The 24,114-nt window shown below is 37.5% G+C and overlaps 1 protein-coding gene across 1 annotated transcript; it reads right to left on the bottom strand.

Moving 5' to 3' along the window:
• Positions 1 to 438: 438 nt before the first annotated feature.
• On the bottom strand, positions 439 to 19,980 carry LOC135221980 (inversin-like; the record flags this gene model as incomplete). The annotated part of the gene is given in 4 exon segments (XM_064260074.1): positions 439 to 721; positions 3,213 to 3,319; positions 3,816 to 4,320; positions 19,722 to 19,980. Coding segments are annotated over 4 exon segments (975 nt in total), but the record flags the coding sequence as incomplete, so codon positions are not given.
• Positions 19,981 to 24,114: the final 4,134 nt, after the last annotated feature.

The following is a 24,114-nucleotide window of genomic DNA, read 5'->3' as shown; positions in this document are numbered from 1 at the left end:
TTACTTCAACACTTCATATCCACTTCTACAGTAATGATTCTTGCAAAATAATTTCTTAATTATTGTTTCTTTTAAACAGAGTCAAGGTTTGCTTACTTTCCATCAACTGGTTGTTTTCATTTTAAACATACCATCTGAAAAGGACAGCCTTGCTTGCCTGGTTGCTTAATGTTGTACATACTCTATGGCCTTTTAAACTACATTAACCTTCCTCTTCTGAGTAAATAATATTGACTGCGTGTTAGTAGTAAGGTTGTCCAGCAATTGAAGAGTAGCTGAAGGATTAACTTGTAAAAAAAAAAAAATAAAAAAAAAAAATAAGCTAGATCCTTCATATTTCCTTCACTTTTTAGGATAAATGGGGCCACTGTTCATTCAACTTTGTCACAGCTTTTGCAACTACGTAATTGATTAAAATGGTTAGACAAAATACATAAATTTAAAGAATAAATTTAATTCACAAAATAAGATATTCTCTTATAAACAATATTATTACAGATATAATTCCAAAGGACTAAAGCTTTATTACATATCAAGCATAGGCACTTCAAATTCTTTGTACACCGGAATAAGGCACATGGATTTATTCTATCACAACAGCCACTTATCTGGAAATATTATACTTTATGCAGGTTTTTTCCCGGTGGCTGGGCTGGACCAGTAGGAGGAGCTAAATTGTAAGAGAAAGACGTTGCAGATATTGCACTACTTTGTCGATGAACTGAAAAAAAAAAAAGCAAAAAATACTCTGTTTCAATTCTAGGAAAAACTATATAATAATAATGTCTGGCAAAAATTTAAACCTGTTCTTGTGAATTTATAAAGCTTATATCCACTCAGTTTAACAGTTATAACTACTATCAAGAAATATCAAACCTTTAAAGATAAATCTTCCACCACTAGTTCCCTAAAGAAAACTTGCATATTAAGAAAATCATCTGTGAGGTACTAAACAAAATATAAAAACAGATGTTTCTGTATATTACACTTGTCAATTTTTATCACAGTAACTGCATATCATACAAAACTTCCAGCAATTTTAGTGATATATAAATGTAAACACATTACAGTAATTCACTTGTTCCTTGCCTTAATGCCTCATGGGAACACGCAACCTAATGCAGATTGCATACATTTTACTTGTTGCTCCAAGTCACTTTACTTTCTCCTTTACATACCAAATACTATTAACAATCTATTTCTTTACAGCTCCTTAACATAAGCATAATAGAGCCTTTTAATCTCAGTGGGAATAAAGCTAAGCCTGTTCTGCACACTATTTAGTAATACTGTATCCCAATTGTTTTTAACTCATTGTAATGACAAAATGTAGTGATATCATAATGACATGTTTGTTCCATTTATTTGTACAGCATAATCATATGGTTCAGGCAATACCATGATACAGTTATATGCCACATTTATATCAAGCATCTATAATATTCTTCCATGCAAGACCTTAAAACAACTAGCACTGGATTACTGTGCATAGCTATCAGCAACAACAAACCACTATATAACTGATTAACAAGGAAGCTGAAGGCCAATTTAACTGGATCATAATAATAAGGATGAATAACCAAACCAAGTTTACCTTAAGAGCTACAAGAATCTCCACGCAGTATACAGTACATAATGTGAACAATTTAAGAAGAGACTGGCCATTTTTTTGAGTCAGTATGCTGATGCTACTTGTATCATATCCAGTATCAAAGATTCATCTTGTATTCTCTTGTTGGTATGTATTTTGTAGTAAATTATCATTGTTATAATTTTCCATTAAAATTTGAATTAAAAATTTAGAAACGTGGCTAGTGTTTTGAAAAATACTGCCAATTTTCCTGTCAACTGAAGACAAGGACATTTATGGACCGCATAATCTGCTTAACCTGTAAAGAAATTGAGGATTATTTTCTTCAGATAACTTTTTAAAGTGCCACCACTTGATCCACCTATGACACATTTAGACCACTTCGATAAATGTTCTTTATGAAATGCGAGTGAATTTCTGCATTAGAAAGAAAATCCCTACAGAGTTTTGAAAAAACTGCATTTAACCATAGCAAAGGAACAGTAATGATAAAATGTGAATACATGATGTAAAAAAGTCATTTGTATGGAAAATTAAAATAAATGCTTTAAAAATAAAAGGCACATTTATTTGAAATATGGTGGTTCTAATAATTTTTCCATTTTTCATGGTATGTTCCCATATTTTTAACAGGAAAATAAAATTGAATTTGAATCTTCTCTTAACCCTCACAGTCTGGACTAAGAAGAAGAAGAAGAAAAAAAAACTCATCAATATACTATGCTCATGGTATAAGAAAAAGAATTCTTCAAAAATTCTGTATCTTCCACAGGAAACTGAAAGTAAATATTTCCCACCCCTTACGGGCCTCTTTTTCCATATGATAGTAGTAAAAATATGCTAATTTTATGAAACTATGTATATGTGTTCTTTATAATATTTTTTAAATTTGTCAAATTAAAATTGCAGCTCATGCAAAATCATAACAGATAAGAATTAAACTCAGGAACAAATTCTGAGAATATTTATTGTTAAATATTTATGATGCATCCTTGGCTCATTCTAACTCTTATATGGGAATCTGAAGAGTTGCCCAATATTGATAAATGGAACTAGGAACATTTTTCATACAAAGCTATAAGTGAACATACGTATATGTATGTTACCCGTCCACAAGGAGTTAATAAGGGTAGAATTTACAAGACGAAGAAATGGCAACAACATACTGACCCAAGAAAACGGACAGGGTCTCTTCCCAAATTTGTGGGACTATAGCACAGACTTCACAGTGGCTGATAACAAAAGAACACAGATTATGTATACTAGTTACGTACTGAGCAGCTTCTACTGAACAACAATCTATTACACTCCAATATTTCAGTTTCTACTGAACAGCAATTTAAAACATTCCAATATTTGACTCATTCTTTGCATTACTGATGTCAATTACTCTTGCATGGCATGTTATTCTATAAGTTGTACATATATACAATAGTATTTGGTATGCTAGGAGTTTTTTTGCCCAATTACGATTGCTTATTTTACAGCCTTAAAAGTTTTGTATTTTTGTTCACTCTTTATAACAAATTAGTTCCAATTACAGTATAACCTCATAATTCTAGCACACTATTACAGCCTTATGAACTAGTTAACTAAGAAAAAAACCATCCGTAAATCTTACCTTGCAATGTTAAAGACGCTAACTTATTATTCCATTTTTCTTCAGCCTGCTTTCTGGCACTTGGGCTCAAAACTTGTGGCCTGACAGTGTTTCTGGAAGTACTGGCTCTGAAAATTTTCAAGAGTCCTATGTATTATGTACAATATTGTACAATCCCATATTGTTACTAACTACACACACACTCTCCCTCTCTCTCAAATTCCTCATACAGTCGACCCCTGCTTATTTGCAGTACAACATTTGCAGCTTCAGTTATTTGCAGATTTTTCTGTGGAACATATGACCACATTATTTGCAGAAAATTTACCTGTTTGCAGACTTTTTCATGGAACAGTTGGAACAGTTACTGTATTTTTGTGACTAGATGTTTTAGGATGTTGCTTAAGGTTTATTTGGTATCTGAACTATTAAAATGCAATTATCAGTCTTTTGCAGAGGGGGATTCAGTATTTATAATCAACATTGAAATTCATCTGATAGGTTCATCTAGGATGAACTGAGAGAATTCGCATACAAAAAGTCAACTTCTATGATAAACTATTGCTGTCACCTCTTGGTATATTACATGCATTGTAAAATTAAACAGACTAAAATTTTACTTACTCTTTATGTGCAACCTCCAAAGCTTTGGCAGTCCTTTCTTCCAGAAGTTTTCTTCTTTCCTCCTTATCTAAATGTTTCTCTTGCCCCTTAAACGTGAGCAATCTTAATGTACTTTTTTCATGACTAGAGTTCCAACTTTCTGAAGTTTTACTTTCATTATCAGCATTAAATCTCTCAGGGTTTATGGCAGCTTGAGATGTATGTGCAACTATCCCACCACTATCTCTAAAAGAGGTCTCATCACATGAAGTTTGCGAAGTGGGATTTTCACTCTCTCTCTGATTCTCTTTGTGACCTTCTGCTTTGTTTCCCTCTGAGACTCTACTGTCATTTTCATCTTCCAAATTTTCCTTGACCTTTGAAGAAATTCCTACATTAGCAGTAACCAAAAAGCTAGCAACATTTATAGGATACTGAAGAGCTTGACTCATTCTGACACTGTAGGCCTTAACTTCCTTATTTACTAACGGATCCTCATTGTCTTCATCAGAATGGTTACTTTTGCCTGTCAAATATATGAAGCAATAAGTCAATTAACCGGTTATTTTACAACATTATATATAATCTTATAAACCTAACAAAAGTGTTAGATAATTGTTGGACAAAGGTATAAAGGATAACTAAAACTTAATATAACGATTTAATTATACAGGTTTCTCAATAGAACAAATCCATAGATTTTGGTAAAATGAACACCTTCAAATTTTTTAAAGCAAAATGCTCTTCTCTGTGATTGTTAAATAATTTCTAAGAACAGAAAAGATAACCACTATATATTAAGTTTTAACCTTTACCAGAGATCCTAATTCCTCATCTACATTAGACTGTAAGCTCAAATACCTTAGAACGTAATGATTTAATTGAAATATTGAACATAATTTTTTATGTTACAAAGACATATCAAAGGGGTTGTGAAGCCAAAAATCATGTCTTGCATACTAGGAAATGCCAAATAAAGAAAACTATTTTCTTATTTTGAGCAACTGCAGCAATTTGGAGTAAAAACCTGGGGTAATTGTTGTAATAATGGAATAAATGGGTGAAAAATGTGGGAAATACCATGGAGTGTAGATATTATAAGGAATTTTTTGGGGGTGATGACTTTTTGTGGATGATTTTTTGGTGATTTGGTGATTCCTGGTAGCGTTAATTTTTGGGGGATGATTTTTGGTGGTTATTTTGGTGTTGATTTCTGGTGGTATGGAGGAGTTATGGGAGTTCCATTTGACAATGTCCTTGAGAGAGAGAGAGAGAGAGAGAGAGAGAGAAGAGAGATGAGAGAGAGAGAGAGAGAGAGAGAGAGAGAGATTGGTGGATGGATGGTTAACAATTGAGTTGGCTGTTGGCGAGTTCTAGGTTGTCTGCTGGTGCTGTTGGAGTTAAGAGTTCTGTGTTTTGGAGTCAGTCTTTAGGCAGAGCCTGTGATGATCAGTAGTGTCGGCAGCAGTCTATGAAGAGTGTTGAAGTCAGTTAAGTTGTGTTATTGGTTTGTCCTGCGTGTATTCCATAGTGTAAAGAGGAAAGTGTGGCTGAGGTGAGGTGAGTTTGGCAGCCAGATTAGTTAAGTTTATGTGGGGGGATTTTGACCGCTTGTTTCTGAGCTTGTGATCCTGCCACAGTGGCTAAGACTTTTGGTGGTGTTCTGTGGTTTTATGAGCCAATGGGGTGGTGAATGTGGTTCTTTGTAGTATTATGGCTCTTGGGGGTGGTACTGGTGCATTGTTGTGTTATGGTTTCCTTGATAAGGTGGTGTATTCTATGAGGTTATATTCACCAGTGGTAATATGGTGATATATTATGGTATATATGTGGTTGATAATTCGTGGATTGTGGTTTTCTGAGGTTTATATCCCGAAGAGGTGTTATATACACGTGGAGGTATCACAAATGGTTTACTTTGGAAGTATATTTGGCGGTGTTTAAATGGTTTAGGATTTAGCCTGTGGTGGTGTACTTTATATAGATGGTTATATAATGGGGTTGGACAATTTTTGGGTACCCGTGCAGTAACAGAGAGGATTTTTTTTAAGGACATTTTTTGAGGATTTTGAGGATTAATGTGGTTATGTGGTATCTGTGTGGATCTATTGAGGATTCCCCAGTGAGGATTAATGAGGATTTGGGGCTAATTTAAGGTTAATGGTGATTTCAGGGTTTACAAAGCTAACTAGACAGGGCAATGTTGTTGATTGGGGATGTGTTGAATAAACAAGTTGTTTGGTGCTGACAATTTTGTGGTGTACAGGGGGTGGAATTTATCTTGAGATATGTAAGATAGAAATAAGAGTCAACATTATATTTACGGGGTTTTTGTAGTATAAACATTATGGGATTTTGTTGATGTACTTGTCAGATAAGGGATTAATTGTGAGTGGTCAGTTAGTGATTAAAGTTCTCCTAGTAAGTTTTAAAAAGGGGTCAGTGGATAACGACCCTATTTATTTTAGTGAGGAATTTCAGTCTTTAATAATTGACTATGCGGTTGGGCATGTTAGTTCATGACAGATTCGTGTGTTAAAGTAGGAACTTATTTCTAGCAATACAGTGGAACTCCCATATTCACGTTCTTCGAATTCCAGACTCACGCATTCGTGGATTTCTCTCTGGAACATTTCCCCTTCGTTATTTGTGGAAAATTCGCCTATTTGCGGTGTTTTTCTATGAGAAATATCCACAAATTCCTGTTCTTTTTATCAATTTCATCATAAAATTTACTTTTTGTGATAAAACTATTAAAAAAAAACAGGTATAAACATGTTTTTTGTGGTTTTGTCTTGAGTTTTAAAAAAAATAGGAGGTTTTAAGCATTTTTGCATTTTTATAGGGGTTCCAACTAATTGCGAGTTATAACTATTCACGGGGGGGGGGGGGGGGGGGGGGTGTGGGGGGGGGGGGGGGGGTTGTCTGGGTGCACATACCCCTGGGATACAGGGGGACCTATGTACATAAACTTGTAAGGTGGTCAGTTAAGACCTATCAATGACCAAACACGGACACATGATGACTTTAGAGAATTCCCAAGCTCACACCGAGTGGTAACAATGACAACAACTTAGGATCTACTGCACCAGATGTTTGGTCTTCACACAGGCAACAAGGTCATGGATCGCTACAAATACAGGGATGAGATATTGTCGATGGCTCGTGTAGAGTTGTCTCAGGATAATTTCTGGGACAAACCAGGGATCTACAATACTTCTATGAGGCGGGTGCAGGAAGCACTTGCATGGAAGTCACAGAATATTTCAAGTCAACGAGGGTATTAGGCTACACCTACAGTGGTCACAAATCCTCAATGACTCATGCAGTCGTTTCAGATGGTTTATGGTGCTCAGCCAACGGATCTACAATTCATCGACAAAGGGGTTCATGAAACACTTACATGGGGATCATGCGGTGGTTAAATTTCCATCTACCCTCAAGACAATTATGGTTCCACAACTAAAAAATGATGAAGAGGACAAATTTTTCTTCGCAGAACGCTACACAGTTCCAGTGATTGCCGTTATGGTAGCGATAATGATGGTTACAATGCGCATAGCAGGGTCCATAAAATTTGGATGCAGCCAACGAGGAAGGAGGACCCCAGCAGCTGAAGTGGCTCGAAATCATGGGACAAGTTAGAAGACATTATAAACTATTTCCAATAGTCAAGTGTAGTATGCAACAGGGGTGCATACAGTGGGTGGCTGAGCTGTATAAAATGCACTGGATATATGTATAAAAATAGACATATTAAAGTGGAAACAAGTAAGGTTAATAACCTGAGTGACAAGCAACAATGCGACAATTGTTCAACTTCAAGTGTTTGTGTTGAGACGTGTGCAAAACAGCAAATTCCTTAAATCACTTACACCGGAGGAGACATGCATGCGTACGTTTGTGTGTCTACTATTTGAATGCATGCATTATGTCTGTTAGAAGTCAAGGAACAAGATAAAATCTCTGGTATGGGAATTAATGAGGGGAATTATACGACAGACATTGAGTGTGAAACCAAGCCATAGGAGGTGCTTGGAGATCCATGGAGATAAGGTACAGTGAAAGAGAAACTTTGAAACTTTTTAGGAACTTAGGAACTGTGAATAGGGAAGTGCAGAGCAGATTGAAAGACTTATACAGTGGACCCCTGTGTATTCACGTTCTCCGGATTTGCGAACTCACACATTCTCAGATTTCTCTCTTGAACATTTCCCCCCATTATTTGCAGAAAATTTGCCTATTTATGGTATTTTTCTATGAAAAATATCCACAAATTCCTGTTTTTTTAATAAATTTCATCTGAAATGCCATTTTTGTGATAAAACTATTAAAAAAACCAAGTATAAAAAATTGGAAGTTTTGTTTTATGCATTTTATAAGGGTTCCAACTATTCGTGGGTTCTAACTAGTATTCTGGTACGCATCCCCCGCGAGTATGAGGGGACACTGTAAAAAGTTTTATCCATTGCACTCATGATGTATTTCAGTGTTTGATAATCATGGTTCTTTCATTCAGATGGATTCGATTGTTGCTACCTAATAATGAATTCTCTAGACTTTTATCTGAAGTTTATTGATAAAGACTCAGAGTCGTTTGACAATGGGGGTATGGTTATGCAAGGTAGTAATATTACTTTGAAGATTTTTGGGATTCTTTAATTCACTTTATCCAATATGATTACGTAGAAGAGAAATGGAGTTTTATTATCTTTTTGGGATTTATTTAATTAACTTTAGCATTTCAATTCATGTTAGTTGTTTTGGGAAATAAAAGACTACATTTTCATACAGCGAGAGTTTGAATTCGTCTAAGATTCATGATTGACTTTCAGCTAGCAACAGGGAAGCCAGGCGATGGGAATCAACAAAGGTAGGTCTCACTATCAGTTAGAAGTTCTCTCCTTCTACTTAAATGGGGTCATTTGACCCCATAATAAGTAAGAGGACGAGTCATGCAGTGTTTCCCTCGTATTCACAGGGGATGCGTACCAGACAGGTCCCCTTGGGAATAGCTAAACTCCACAAATACAGTGGTAACTTGACCTACGCTAGCAGAAATTGAGGTATGAGCTCGAGATACTGCTGCTACGTAGATGGCGTAGTGAGGAAAATTAAGATAAAGCAGAGAAAAAGTAATTATGCATTTTTTCCATGATTCTTTTAAAAATTTATACATTAGTACTTCACTGTATCCAATAAATTGTTTTTTTTACTACATAATATTCTCATATTGTGTATTATAAAATATAACAATGGTCACTGTTTTGGTTTTAGAAATCAGCTGATGCAAATACGAGGTTGTTTCGCCACATTAACTAAATTCTGAGCGAATTTTTTGCTTCTAGTTAGCATAAATGATATCTAGATACTTGACTTATATGAGACAAGGCATGTTTTTTTTGCTATATGATGTGTTTTAATTCAAAATATGACTTGAATACGTCTCGTGATTATGAACTATAAATTTTTTTTTCATTAACAAATTACGTTGTCGGCATATTTATTGGGTACAAAAAAATTATGTGATTCTGTTCGTTATTTTCATTTTGTTTTATTTCATCGTAATAAGAGCTTTACATTATTTATCTTTTATTGGTGTGAAAACAACAGTAAAATGTGTTCTTTAAAGCCCAGCAGTTTTTATTAACCCTTAAACGCCGATCTGGACGTATTTTACGTCGAAATTTTTGTCTCTGGGTGCCGACTGGACGTATTTTACATCGACATACAAAAGTTTTTTTTAAAAAATTCGCGGAAAAAATACTTTTAGGCCTACCAGCCGAAAACTCTTGAATCACGCGCCTTGGGGGATGCTGGGAGTTCACGGATCAAGGTGTGTTTTGTTTACAATCTTTACGCAGGCGCGCAAGCGCGAATTTCTTTCTTGCCGCACTAAAAAAGTATCTGTGACACATCTCGGAAATATTTGTCACTTTGACATAATTTTTTACCATTTTAAATTAGCCGTTACATGAGAGTATTTATATATGAAAATGTGCGCATTTTTATGTAAAAATACAACAAAAAAAAATACTCATGATTGTAGCTTTTATCATTTTGAGATTTTTTTTGATATTAATAAAACGATAAGTGCCAAAATTTCAACCTTCGGTCAAACTTTGACTCTACCGAAATGGTCGAAAAAACGCAATGTAAAGCTAAAAACTCTTATATTTTAGTAATATTCAATCATTTACCTTAATTTTGCAACTAAACTGGAAGTCTCTAGCACAATATTTCGATTTATGGTGAATTTATGAGAAAACTTTTTCCTTACGTCCGCGCGGTAACTCTTCCGAAAAAAATCATACATGCGATTGTGGTAATGTTTGCACCATTTTAAATTAGCCGTTACATAAAGTTTTATATATGAAAATGTGTGCAATTTCATGCACAATACAACTAAAAACAACCCATGGTTGTAGCTTTTATCAATTTTGAAATATCTTCCTATAAAAATTATAAGTGACAAATTTTCAACCTTCGGTCAACTTTGACTCTACCGAATGGTCGAAAACGCAATTGTAAGCTAAAAATGCTTATATTCTAGTAAATATTCAAGCATTTACCTTCATTTTGCAACAAATTGGAAGTCTCTAGCACAATATTTCGATTTATGGTGAATTTATGAAAAAAATAACATTTTCTTTACGTCTGCGCGGTAACGCTTCCGAAAAAATCATACGTGCGATTGTGGTAATGTTTGCACCATTTTAAATTAGCCGTTACATAAAGTTTTATACATGGAAATGTGCGCAATTTCATAAATAATACAACAAAAAATAGTTGAAGGTTGTAGCTTTTCTCATTTTTGAAATATTGCATATAATCACGATAAATAGAAAAAAAACCAACGTTCGGTCAAATTTGACTCTACCGAAATGGTTGAAAAACGCAATTGTAAGATAAAACTCTTACAGTCTAGTAATGTTCAGTCATTTATCTTCATCGTGAAACAAATTCGAAGTCTCTAGCACAATATTTAAATTTATGGTGAATTTTTAAAAAAAACTTTCCTTCCCTCCGCGCGCGGATTCTCCGACCACAAATCTCCGAAATGCGTAAGTCCCATTCTCGGAATATTTGCTCCATTTTCATATTAGGCATTTCATAGAGTTTTATATATGAAAATGTGCGCAATTTCATGTAGAATAAAACGAAAAATATTTGAAAGTTGTAGCTTTCTTATTCCGAAATAATTGCATATAAAAAAATATATATAAAAAAAATTCGACGTTCGGTCAACTTTAACTCGTCAGATATGGTCGAAAATTGCAATTGTAAGCTAATATTCTTACAGTATAGTAATATTCAATCATTTGTCTTCATTTTGAAAGAAATTGGAAGTCTCTAGGACAATATTTAGATTTATGGTGAATTTTTGAAAAAAATATTTGTTTACGTCCGCGCGTTACGAATTCATGCATTATTTTGTGATAATATTTTTCTCGTGTTGCTTTTATCGTTTGACAATGTGTTGTATACCAAAATGATTGCAACTTTAGTGTACATTACACGAAAAAAAAAGTAACTTGTTACCTTTAACTGTTTTGCGCACAGCGCGATTTGAATACAATTATATATGAAATTTCGTTTTTGCGCTATCATATATCGCACTATTTATATATGATAATGATAATTTTTTTCATTTCTGATTGGTTGCATACTAAACTTTAGGCAATGACAAAAAAAGGAGCAAAAAATGAACTCTTAATCTTGAAAATTAAGCGCGCTGTGATTTTTTGAAAAAAATATTTTTTCCGCTTCCGCTCTCACTCTGAAACGTCTCCGGCACACGGGAGACATTTTTTTTTTTTACCGCTTCGGCGTTTAAGGGTTAAGATGATTTTTTCTCAATTTTATCTATGGTTGTGTTTGATGGCATAAGTTAACTAGAGTTTTATCCTTGTTGCTAATGCATGATAATAAATCATTAGCAGCTTGAACAGTTTTCTCAGCTTCAGCTACAACTTGGTTTAAATTTAACAGTATATTTCCTTGTTGATCTTTGATCTATAGCGAATAAAGTTATTACATATAAATATCTCAGTCCTATTCTATACATAACATCATTTATAACATAACTACAGTAATTGTTTACTATCATACAATGGCTGAAATACAAGCCAAACAGATTTTGTTATCCAATTTGGTTGTACTTAGCAAAAATGATATTGTTATTGTACAATAAAGTTTCATACATACTTACCTGGCAGATATATACTTAGCTATAGACTCCGTCGTCCCCGATAGAAATTCGAATTTCGCGGCACACGCTACAGGTAGGTAGGTCAGGTGATCTACCGGCCTGCCGCTGGGTGGCAGGAATAGGAACTATTACCTTCTAAGGACAGATTTTTCTCTTCCACCTGTCTCCTGAGGGGAGGCTGGGTGGGCCATTCAATCGTATATATCTCCAGGTAAGTATGTATGAAACTTTATTGTACAATAACAATATCATTTTCATACATTCAACTTCCCTGTCAAATATATACTTAGCTGATTGGCACCTTTGGTCGGGGGGTGGGTAAGAGACCAGCTAATTACTGATTAGACAGGTAAACAACATACGTTTGTAGGTAATAAATAAATAAACCTTGGTTCCTATGTGTTTAGACAAAGGGTTGACCTCCTAGCTATTGCTAGGAGTCTGCTTCGTCTCAAGATCCTTCAGCGAGGATGTGACCTATGGCTAAGAGTTCTTGTAGATCTGTCAATGGGGTCTTATCCACTTACTTGACAGAATCTAATGGTTATTTGTCAAAGGGGTCCTATCCACTTACATGACAAAACACATATGCCTACTGGCATAATTAAGGAGCACAACACCGATCCCGATCACCTGATCCTAACATGAGGGTTTGTGCTTAATTTGAAAAGAGCTATCCCCAAACTCATTTCAAATAACCCAAAGAAAATAGTATACTTATGTTAAAATAAAAATTTTTAACTCACTAGTTAAGGATCAGTGTCGGCTCCCTATCCCAGCAACGTATCTGTAGACACGTAACCAAGAGAGAAGGATCTCTCATAGGTCAACTTGACCTCCTTCGTGCAAAGAGAAGACAACACAGAGTTGCATCTCCAAAGTAAATTACAGCTAATATGTCTCTCACGACAATATTGTTATGGAAAGAACAAGAATTGTTAAAAGCTCGCACTTCAAGCGCTTTTAATTCTCAGCTGTTTGAAGGAATCATCAAGTTACTTAAGAAGTGCTTTAGAGATCACACTGTTCCAAGAAGACCAGGGCTTTCTTTGAAATTGATCTCTTCTGGATGAAGCCTAGAGCCTGGTTGTGCCTGGCTGGCGCCTCGCGCCTGTCTGATGCCTCGCGCTTGGCTGGCGCATGTTGCTTGCCTGGCTAGCGCCTTGCGCCTGCCTGGAGCCTCGCGCCTGGCGCCTGGCTGACTTCTCCCCACTTGCTGGAGCTTCGAGCTTGTTAAAGAGTCTCGAGGAAACTGGCGATGCCCACATCGGACACTTTTTCCGATTTATTTGCCTCTAGCGCATCTGCGCCAGGCTGGAGGCACGCTCCTTCTCCTCATCAGACAATGACAGTGTTTATTTGGACTGTCTTCCTCTGGCGTCTTTACGCCTGTTCTGGTATTTTGGCGCCTGATTGGCGCTACATTGTCCGAAAGTCCTTAACATCCACAATCGTTTATCAGGAGACTGGAGAAGGTGGAAGAAATTCTTTCACTTTGAGCTTTTGGTCTCTCCCGGTAAGGGGAGGTGATTGTAATCAGCTACATCCAGTAGACGATAGGATATCTAACCGTACGAGAGATAAGAGTCTTCCTCCGAGGAGGGTCCTTCTTGAATACTTCCGGGCTCACGAGATCTCTTCTTACATGTTGAAGGGGTGTCTCGTTGCAGAATCTTCCCTATCCTTGCCCGAAGGAAGGGAAGAAGCCTGGAAGTCGAAGGAGACTCCGAGCTGAAATGGGAGTACTCCTGATTTCTGGCTCTTTATTGTATCCCTCTGAACACCTCTGAAGCATTTCGAGCCGTCATCGCATACCAAAGACTCTGTAGGCAAACGTTTGAACCATTCTACTGTAGATGAAAACGTAAGTACTCTGCCTGGACAACGAAACCTCTATCTAAAAATATTGAATCAGGAATAGGGGGTTTCAGTTCTTTTGCTAGACATACTATGCTGGCAAGAACCCATTGTCTAGTCTCCATAGAATCTGATGCGAGATTCCAATGTGCTCAAAAAATTCACTTGTCGTCTGGTGGTCGTTTAGGACCCAGAGAAAACAAAGAATTCCCTCATAAAAATTTCTCAAAGAAGTTTGATGAGGAGCAGTTCCATCTTGTCGGAACATGGAATCTGTGGCCACAAAAAAGATCCCATTAGAAGTACATGATATCCTACTCTTGTCATATTAAGGTATATATCGTATAAGATCCCGAAGATCTTAATCCTCTGCTATCTCCAATTCCTTTTGTAGAGACAGAGTATAGCCTTACTGCGTTTCTTTGATAGCAGATATATACAAAGGTGATTCTTCCCTCTGAAAGGGAAGAAAAAAACCGCTATGTGGTTCACAGAGGTATCGGAAGAGGACAGTTTCCTCATTCCTTCTAGCACGATCTGCAGCAATTCTATGTCTAGGCCATGACTATTGTCATCTACCTTGAAAAATCTCTCATTTATGTCCACTTCCTGTCAGTCTGCATGCAGACAGACTCAGAGTGGAGAGGTTGTTAAGGTCCATTTAATAATAGATGCTGATAGAATATCCAGACTCTCTTGGAAAAGGACTTCCAAAAACATGCGTGAGAAGAACGTGACTCTGTGAATCCAAACCTCTCTGAAGCCAAAATGAGGCATAAAGTATTATCCTCTCTTTCTTTGACGCCCTTTATCTTAAATTCTGTAAAGAATTTATATTTATATATATTTATTTAGTGACAAAAAAAAGACTATAGTATATTCCCCTTTCTATAAAATAAAGATGGCGTATATTGCTACCTCTCTTGGTTCGAGGAAAAGGAAGCATTCTATAGGAAGCCTGTTCGTCTTCTACCTTGCTAAGAGATCTATGAAGAAGACTTTCCCGCAGGTTCTCACAACTCTTTCCAATAAATGTTAGACATACGTTAACAGTTATTATCGTCGATCGAGAAGGTTCTCACGGACATGAAATATCTTGCATCGAACCTCTTAAGGATCGTTACGTTCCCTGTCTGTTTTCCAAATAGGTTCTCTTTTTTAACGCGAACAGGAGCGAAAAAAGAGATTCTCGATTGCTCTTTTGCGATATGAGAGAGTCGTGGAATTGGCCTAAGTGATAAAAAGGGTAACGAAATCAGGAACGATTCTTGCCGTTACCGAGCCTGCTGTCCGAGAGGCTACTGGATTCTTAGGTTAATAACTCGCTAAAACGAAAAAAATATCTTGGATGGTGCTCTTGGCCCATTGCGCCAGGCTGGCGCTTCTGGCGCAATTTTGCGCTACGGGCTGGCGCTTCTTGGCGCAATTTTGCGCCAGGCTGGCGCTTCTGGCGCATTGCGCCAGGTTGGCGCTTCTAGCGCTTTGCGCCAGGCTGGCGCTTTCTTCTAATTCTCTTTATGTATGTGTCAGAACATCTGTGCCTTTATGGTACCCGACCCTCCTTTCACAGTTTAATTCGTCTAGTAGGAAAAAACTCTTATATACGAGTATAGTTCCCATTCAGGGAAACCATTTCTGCCAGAAGAGAATGTTTCCCATTCCACTCATCCATCTCTTTGAGCAATATCCGATTCTAAAAAGGTTGTGTGCGTTTCTCGAAAAGACTTGACCATACCGTAGTCTTAAAGTGAATTCTCTACTACATCCATCTTCTCACTAAGCATGTATTCTAATAAGCCATGCTTTCGTAAGCATGAGAGCATTATATAATATAATGTTCTACTGCTTAGAATCCTTTAATAATGTTACCTACGGTAAACAGCATTGAAAGGTTATAATATCTTTCTTATTGAAAGCTTCTTATTAGCAAAAGGCAGACAATATTTCATTTGTGTTAGCTTAACTATCTCCTCCATTCGAGACTAAGTCCATGATTGTGGGGGATATACGGTTAACCATTCGACTCCGTTGGAGAGAGATGTAATCGACTATCATGACCGAGAACCACGGATGTACTGTATTCAGTATTGGCCTTAGAATGACAGCCCGGCAGTCTCGCTCGCTGCCTGACTGCATTCATCATGAGTTGCCAGTTACTTCATTCAATGAAGGAATATAATACAATTATTCTCGAGCCTAAGGAAGCTCTTAATAATGCAAATTTAAGCCAAAAAAAACCAACCTTTGTTAAATACCGAAGCTGAGTAGGTATTGTCGTAACAAACCCTTTGAAGCGAAGTCCTTACCAGGGAAAAAACCTGTAAGGATATAGATAATTCTGTAGCGAACCACAAAGGCAAACTCTGGTATGGGTATATGACTTGTCATTCAGGTAGTCGTATACAGCAAGTCTTGCTACTACATTCTTTCCTCTCCATCCAGAGAGAGAAAAGGAAATCTTGCCCTCTTCGTTCTTTTCGTCAATAAAAACGAATTAGTATTAGTCGAAAGAGATCGCAATGAAAACTCTAGGATCGAAGAGAATCCCTCAAATTTTTATTCTCTTGGATATAAGGCCGTATTCTATGCCTCTATTATTTGGAGAGCCTCTAATCAATGAATGAGAGCTCGTACAAATCTTGTTTAATTTGCAAACGATCCTGAGAAAAAAAAACTCTATCATCATCTAAGTCCTCCTGAAAAGAATGACGGCCGCCTGTTCAACATATTGCATTCTTCTCAGGAGACAGCTGTGCTTGCGGCAGATTTCCACCCGAAACGGACATATCGTGAACAGGACGACGGCCGCCTGTGCGGCACCTTTCGTCTCTGTCCAGAGAATCCGCTCCTGGTCCAAATCATAAAGAGACGCTTCCTGGTTGATTTCTCCGTATGATTCTTTTGAGGAAGATCTTGGCGCTTGGTGCTTAACCGTTGCCGAAAGTCCGGTTTGTTCAATGCGCTTGGACGTATCTGTCCGTCTCGACCGTGTCGTCTGTCCGAGCTGTCCACCTATGGAACTTGGCGCTTGGCTGGTGTCATTCCAGTACGACACCTCTGCCTGTCCGTCTTGTCCGCTTCTGGCGCCTGTCGCCAGACGGAGTTGCCTGCGCACGACGTTTTGTCCAATCCAGGCTGTCCGCCTTGTCAAGGTTGTCCGCAATCGGCACGAGTCCGCTTGGACACAGTTGTCCGCATAGGAAATATCCGCCTGTGCCGGCTGTCCGCGTCTGGCGAATGGTGTCTGGTTGGAGCCGTCCGCGTAGGACACTTTTTCCGTCCGAGTAGTCCAATTCTGGCGCCGAGCGCCTGGGTGGTTCTGTCCGACTCGGACACTCTTTGTCATTGTCCTTATGTTGCGTCTTCAATCCTATGAGTTTTCGTCCTTCTTTCTTTATTCGTCTCTGTACTCGTACGAGGGGTAGAGGAGATAAGTCTGGAGTCCAGAACGCCCATAGGACGAGATCTCTTAACAGGAAGAAAATCGTCCTTTCTCCTCGGAAGGTCTTTTCTCAATACTCCTACTAGAGGAAATTTGTTCCTGCATTTTAAGTAGGAAGTCCGTCGCAGTTTCTCCTTTCTTTGCCATGAATAGGAGAATGCGCTCTGGAAGGCTAGGAGATCGAGATATTGTCCTCTTGGCTCTTTTCCTCTCGTAGGGAGAATCGTCCGGGAAACGTTCCGGGCTCGAGTCCAACGTCGGAGCTTTCCACTCCTCTTGATCGGACACGACAGTTCGTCGGAATTCCATCCACTTCTTCGAGGAGACGAATCGGAAGACGAAAAGCACTCTTTTAGGATGCCTTTCCAATGGCGATCCTTGGCAGTCTGGGACGCTACAGATTTCTGCCGAGGGGACGCCTGACCGGTGGGGATTCTCCGTAACCTCCGTACGACTGTCGACATTCCTTCTCCTCTGGGCCTGGGAGCTTGGAAGAGGTTCTAGGTCTGGGAGCGAGACAGAGCCGATCGGAACGCACCCTCCACTATTTTAGGACGCCTTTTCCAATGGCGAACTTGGCAGTCTGGGACGTTCTACAGAGTCTGCCGAGGGGATGCCTGATCGGTGGGGATTCTCCGTAACCTCCGTAACGACTGGTCGACATTCCTTCTCCTCTGGGCCTGGGAGCTTGGAAGAGGTCTAGGTCTGGGGAGCGAGACAGAGCCGATCAGACGCACCCTCCACTTCAATGGGGAAAACACTATATTCACTTCTTACCTTTTTAGAGCTCGCTTTTGAGCTACATCCATTATCTTCAAATTTGCATATATAAATTTGTAGTTTCTGTGGAGTAAGAAGGAGTGATGAGGATGCAAACAACTACTAGTACTGCTAATACTCTAACTGCTCGTTAGCACAAACGCTATTAAAAGCTATAAAGTAAGCGTATCTAGTTATATGCTTTTAATGACTCCTAAAAAAAAAGTAGGAAAATTAAAGTTTAATATTTCCTCAATAAAGTTGTAACCTTTATTACATGTAATAATGAATAAATATTAATAATTCCCTTTATTGCAAAACTAGTGTCTACGATATTTTCGGTAGTTTCAATTAGTATTTTCTTCGAAATTTCGAAGCGAAATTCATTAAAAGTTAATAAAAGCGTATGCCGAACCAAAGACCCAGTACTTCCCTGCAAAAGACAGCCCAGAAGATCGATGGCGATGAAACACGAAAATCAAATCAGGAGGAACCGTAAACGTATGTTTACAGTCCAAACGATAGAGAAAAATCTGTCCTTAGAAGGTAATAGTTCCTATTCCTGCCACCCAGCGGCAGGCCGGTAGATCACCTGACCTACCTACCTGTAGCGTGTGCCGCGAAATTCGAATTTCTATCGGGGACGACGGGAGGTCTATAGCTAAGTATATATCTGACAGGGAATTTGAATGATGAGAAAAAAGTTGTTTCTCATTTGGGTTGTTCACTAGCTGTACACATTTATGTAACGAGTATAAGTTTAAAAACAAATAATTTCATCGTTCCCTTTTGCTGTTTTTGAACTTATTTAACTAGAAGATGAGATAAAGTTAGGCTACTGTAATTTGGTCTCTCGTAAAATTGGATTATTGTAAGACGAATTATCGTAACTTGAACACTACCTGTACACTGTATAAAGCCTTATTATATCTTTACATAGTCTTTCTATTATGTTTTATACAATGTTTGTTATTTAGAAATGTATTTTTCTTACTTAATAACATGAAAAATAAAAATATGGGGTGGCATTTTGGGGATTAGAACGGATTAAGGACATTCAAGATATTTTCAATGGAGAAAATTGATTTGATCGGAGAGCAAACTGACCTACGAGCTCGGCCATGGAACGAATTAAACTCGTAGGCCAAGGTACCACTGTAGTTGAACCCATATAAAAATAATTTGTAGATATTTCTCATAGAAAAATACCGCAAATATGTGAACTTCCTGTGAATAATGGGTAGATATGTTCCAAAGAGAAATCCGTGAATCCATGAATCTGGAGTGTGTGAATATGGGGGGGGGGGGGGGGGGGGGAGGGGGGGGGGGGTCCAACTAGTACATACATCAACTATGATGATGCTGAGGTGGAATTTTCTGGTGTGTGAGGCTGGACTGTGAAGAAATCAGATGTGAGATGGTAGGATTTAATCTGTTAGGGGACAGAGGGTCATAAAGGAGGCAGAGGATTAGGTGTGATACAGTGAGGAAGATTTGGTTGGAGAAGATGGGATTAGTGGATTAGGATGCCTTTAATGGGAAAGAGACAAAGATGCATGAAGGCAAATGACCCCTTAGCACGGGGACAGTGATGGGGATAAAGAATCATGAGCCACGCACCATACGTAGTGCAGATGTGAGGTGCCACTTTACATACCTACAGCATCTGCTTCTACATTTTCAATGCCGAGCTCTCCTGGGTCTGGGAGTTTCAGGTCACGGACAGTCTTCTTTCGGGCCCCAAGCTTGATATTATTGGCTATACCTTTTGAACGGCGGGAGTTGTGAGTACTTTTACTGGGACTTAATCCTTGGATGGATGCCATCTTTCCAGTAAAGGAGTCACCCAACAATTTTGAAATTCTAAGCTTTTCTGAATCCTGTATGACAGTTGTATCAACATCACTTTCAGAGTCCTGTATAAGAGGAAAATGGCATTACCTTCAATCAATGTACTAGCAATTCCTATAGTCCGAAATAAAATCAAGTCATAATAAGAAATAAGAAACAATTATAGCATAACACTAGTAAAACATTAAATAAAATAAAACTGGAATAAAAAAAATTGTTAGTACATTACACAAAGATTATTAGCTCCCAATAATTTGTACTGTTAAAACCTCAGGTTTGTTAGCCATGAAAAATACTAATCAATTAAGTATTTGTCATTTGTTCATATGCTGAACCAACCTTAAGTCTTAACTTTAGGATAGACTCATACTTGGAGGGAGGCATGAGAAACCTGAAGTGACTGGAGGTTCAGTACACCTGACCACTCTTCTTGGATATGAGAATTCTAAAGAATAGTAGCTAAACCTCTGAGATGTTACATATATGGGCATCAGCACCACAGTAGCGTGGTTGGTATGGTGTTAGCGTGCTACCTCAGTGGCTGTGAGTTTGATTCTCGGGCATTCCATTGAGAGGTGAGAGATGTGTATTTCTGGTGATAAAAGTTCACCCTCGACCTGCACGTGACGTAAAAACACCATACAAACAAAAATATATGGGTATCTAAAGCTTTGTCCACAGACAATAAATACAATGTAACACGTCCAGATTCATTGCATACATGGACGACAACAAAAAGAACTACATCTGTTTCAAGTAACAAACCACTGTCACAACAGCAAAGGGTTTGTCACCAGAGAGAGAGGTATATGCTATTTAGAAGCAGAATTGTATGTTGTTTGGGACAAAAATGGCTGTAACAGCATGGCTGTTGAAACTCACCTGCATCAAGCCAGTTCCTGCATATGATGTATTTATTTCTCACCCTGCCTTTATGAATGAAGAAGGGAGAAAAGGGAAAGAAAAAGACCAGTCATTTCACTCATTCTCTTCCACACAATCATCTTAGGCACTGGATGAGCTACAGAACTTGGTGGGCAGCCACCACCGGACCCAGGGGAAAAGTGTCCAAGGGCCTGTGGACAATATCCTTTAGGTACAAGGAAGTGAATGTGGTTACCCAAAGCCAGGAACCAGAATTCAAAATCCTATGAACTGACAAGTTCTTCTTAAATGACAGGGAGGAACTGATTCCTCTGATTTCATGTGTTCTTGCATGCACAGTATTGGTGACAGAACCTGACAACAAGGAGTAGGCTTGCCTAATCACCTCACATAGCCAAAATGAAATGGTAGTCTTGGACACTTTCTTGACTCAGCCTGTGCTAACAAAAAGTCTACAACACCTAGGTCTTAGGTGGTGAGTACTTTTTAAATAACAATGCAGTGCTTTGACGGGAAAAAGCAGTAACTCTTGAGGATTATTGTTAACAAATTCCTTCAGGGAAGGAATGGAAAAAAGGCAAATCTGTTATTGTAGACTGAGGGATTTTGAGTCTTAGCCACAAATTCCAGGAAAAATTTGAAAGCTACAGACCCCCAACCCATGTGTGTTTTATGTCATAATCTAGACCATGAAGCTCTCCAACTCTTTCAAAGGAAGCCAAAGCCAGGAGGAAAACTGTTTACAACACAGTCAGTTCCCTGTCTAACAAAAAACATAAGTACTCGGATGAAGCTCGAGTAAGACTATTCACAACCCAAGTAAGGTCCCATGTAAGAGGTTTGAGTTGCCTAGGGAACCAGACTGCTCACAGTTCCTGAACATCATAGAGATCTCCCAGAATAAAGATATATCCATGTCTTTTAGACATAGAGCTAATCCCATAGAGATCTCCCAGAATGAAGATATGTCCATGTCTTTTTGATATACTAAAGCTAATCCCATGGCAGCCCTGTAGCCTTTGATCATAGATACAGAAAGTTGTTTCTCTGTTCCAAGAAAGATCAGAAAGTCTATTATCAGCAGAACATAAGTTCTGTGAGGAGAGAAACCCCACTGGTGACACCAATCACAGTAGACGGCCAACTCGCCCTAGTACACGGCTGACAAAGATCTGAGGTAGCTGGACATTTGAGTTGCAGCCCTTGAGAAAAACCTCTTGCTCACATGAGACACTGGACAGTCTCCAGCCGTGAGGAGACAAGGACCCTACCGAATGGTGGTACTACTGTGCACAATAATCCATTCCCTCCGCTGAGCCAGAGAGTGAACATGAATCCGCGACTATGAAATCCCGAAGCAGTTGAACAAGTACCTAATTAAAGACCCAACAGATGTCGCACTGTCAGGGCAAGGATGGCAGAGTGGGAAGCAGGTACTTTTCTTGAGCGTAGAGTAAAGTTTGCATAATCTAATATCGTTAATTAAGAGAGTGATCGTAAAGTTTTTGTTGTTGACGAAATTTCAGGTGTAAAATGTGCAGTTAAGGATACATATGAAATAAATGTGGGAATAAAAGTGCTTAGGAAGCCATATTTATACATTAGTATTTCCTATAGATTATTGTATCTTAAAAACAGACGTGACTGTCCACAAGATCGATGCAAAGCTTTCACCAACGGCGTTAAAGGTGGTGTTCTATAATCTGCAAACCACCTCATAAAAGCAACATACATCTATAACAGCAAATTAGCAAAAATTTCGGTTCACTTGTGTTATTGAGGTAGCAACCACAAATTGATTTATATATATATATATATATATTATAGAATATATATATATATATATATATATATATATATATATATATATATATATATATATATTATATATCTATATATATATATATATATATATATATATATATATATATATTATATATATAGTATATATATATATATATTATATATATATATATATATATATATATATATATATATAATATATATATATATATATTATATATATATATATATATATATATATATATATATATATATATAGTATATAATATATATATATAGTGGTCTAACCAGCCCGAGAAGAGTCTACTTGAGACTCAGAGGTCTGGAAAAACTAACCCCTATTAATAATAATAATAATATACAGTGGTCCCCCCGTATTCGCAGGGGATGCGTACCAGACCCCCCCGCGAATAGTTAGAATTTGCGAATGTTTGGAACCCCCCTCTAAAAATGCTCATAAACTCCTATCCTGAACATGCAAACACCAAAGTATCCTCAAAAAGACCATCCTTCATCAAATATACATAAAATATCCTATTATGCTTCATATTAATCTTTGAAATATTATTAATACTGTTTTAAAGTAAATCTTACATTTTATGGTTATACATAAATACATACTATGTACGTACTGCATGACTTAGTTACGTATGTGAAAATAATTCAGTCCCCCATAAGTATTCAGTATACACGTTTTCTTTCATACTGTTAGTATTTGAGACATCCATTTTCTTTTTACAAGGGAAACAATTGTATGTGAAATCACAAATACCAAATGTCTACTTAAAGTATTATCCTACATCAAATATACCATTGAATTGGTATTATTAATATCATTTTAAAGTCATCTTAAACATTTTACCATTAGAAATATATAAACAGCCAATAGCAGAGAGAGAGAGAGAGAGAGAGAGAGAGAGAGAGAGAGAGAGAGAGAGAGAGACGAGAGAGAGAGAGAGATGAGAGAGATAGAGAGGAGAGAGAGAGAGAGAGAGAGGTAACTCCTTACGATTTCAATAGATTGAAATGAACGTCTGTAGGCAACTTTTTTCCACTCCCATAAATACATATATTTCTCCAGAGAAGAGAGAAAGAGAGGACTGTGCAATTATGTTTGTCTGTCTATCATTCTTTTGCTGAGAGCGAGAGAGATAAAAGAAGGAAGAAATAGAAACACCAAATGTATACCTTATGTAACATCCTGCATCAAATTTACCTTAAATTATTATCATACTACTGTATTAATATTAGAGATTGTATTAATATAATTTCAAAGTAATCCTAAAACATTAGTAGCCTTAAATAGGATACGTACTTATAACACTTGCAGCCAAGAGAGACAGTTACCACTATGACAAGTATCTTGTGGAGAGAGAGAGAGAGAGAGAGAGAGAGAGAGAGAGAGAGAGAGAGAGAGAGAGAGAGAGAGAGAGATTGTCCTTACAGTATTTAAAAGAGAGAAATGGAATGATTATTGTATTTAAAATACTCGCATATGAATTTTGTACTTA

This window comes from Macrobrachium nipponense, chromosome 3, assembly GCF_015104395.2.
Source record: "Macrobrachium nipponense isolate FS-2020 chromosome 3, ASM1510439v2, whole genome shotgun sequence".
Lineage (NCBI taxonomy): Eukaryota > Metazoa > Arthropoda > Malacostraca > Decapoda > Palaemonidae > Macrobrachium > Macrobrachium nipponense.
The sequence above is the reverse complement of the archived record's forward strand: the minus strand, read 5'-3'. Positions and strand labels throughout refer to the sequence as shown.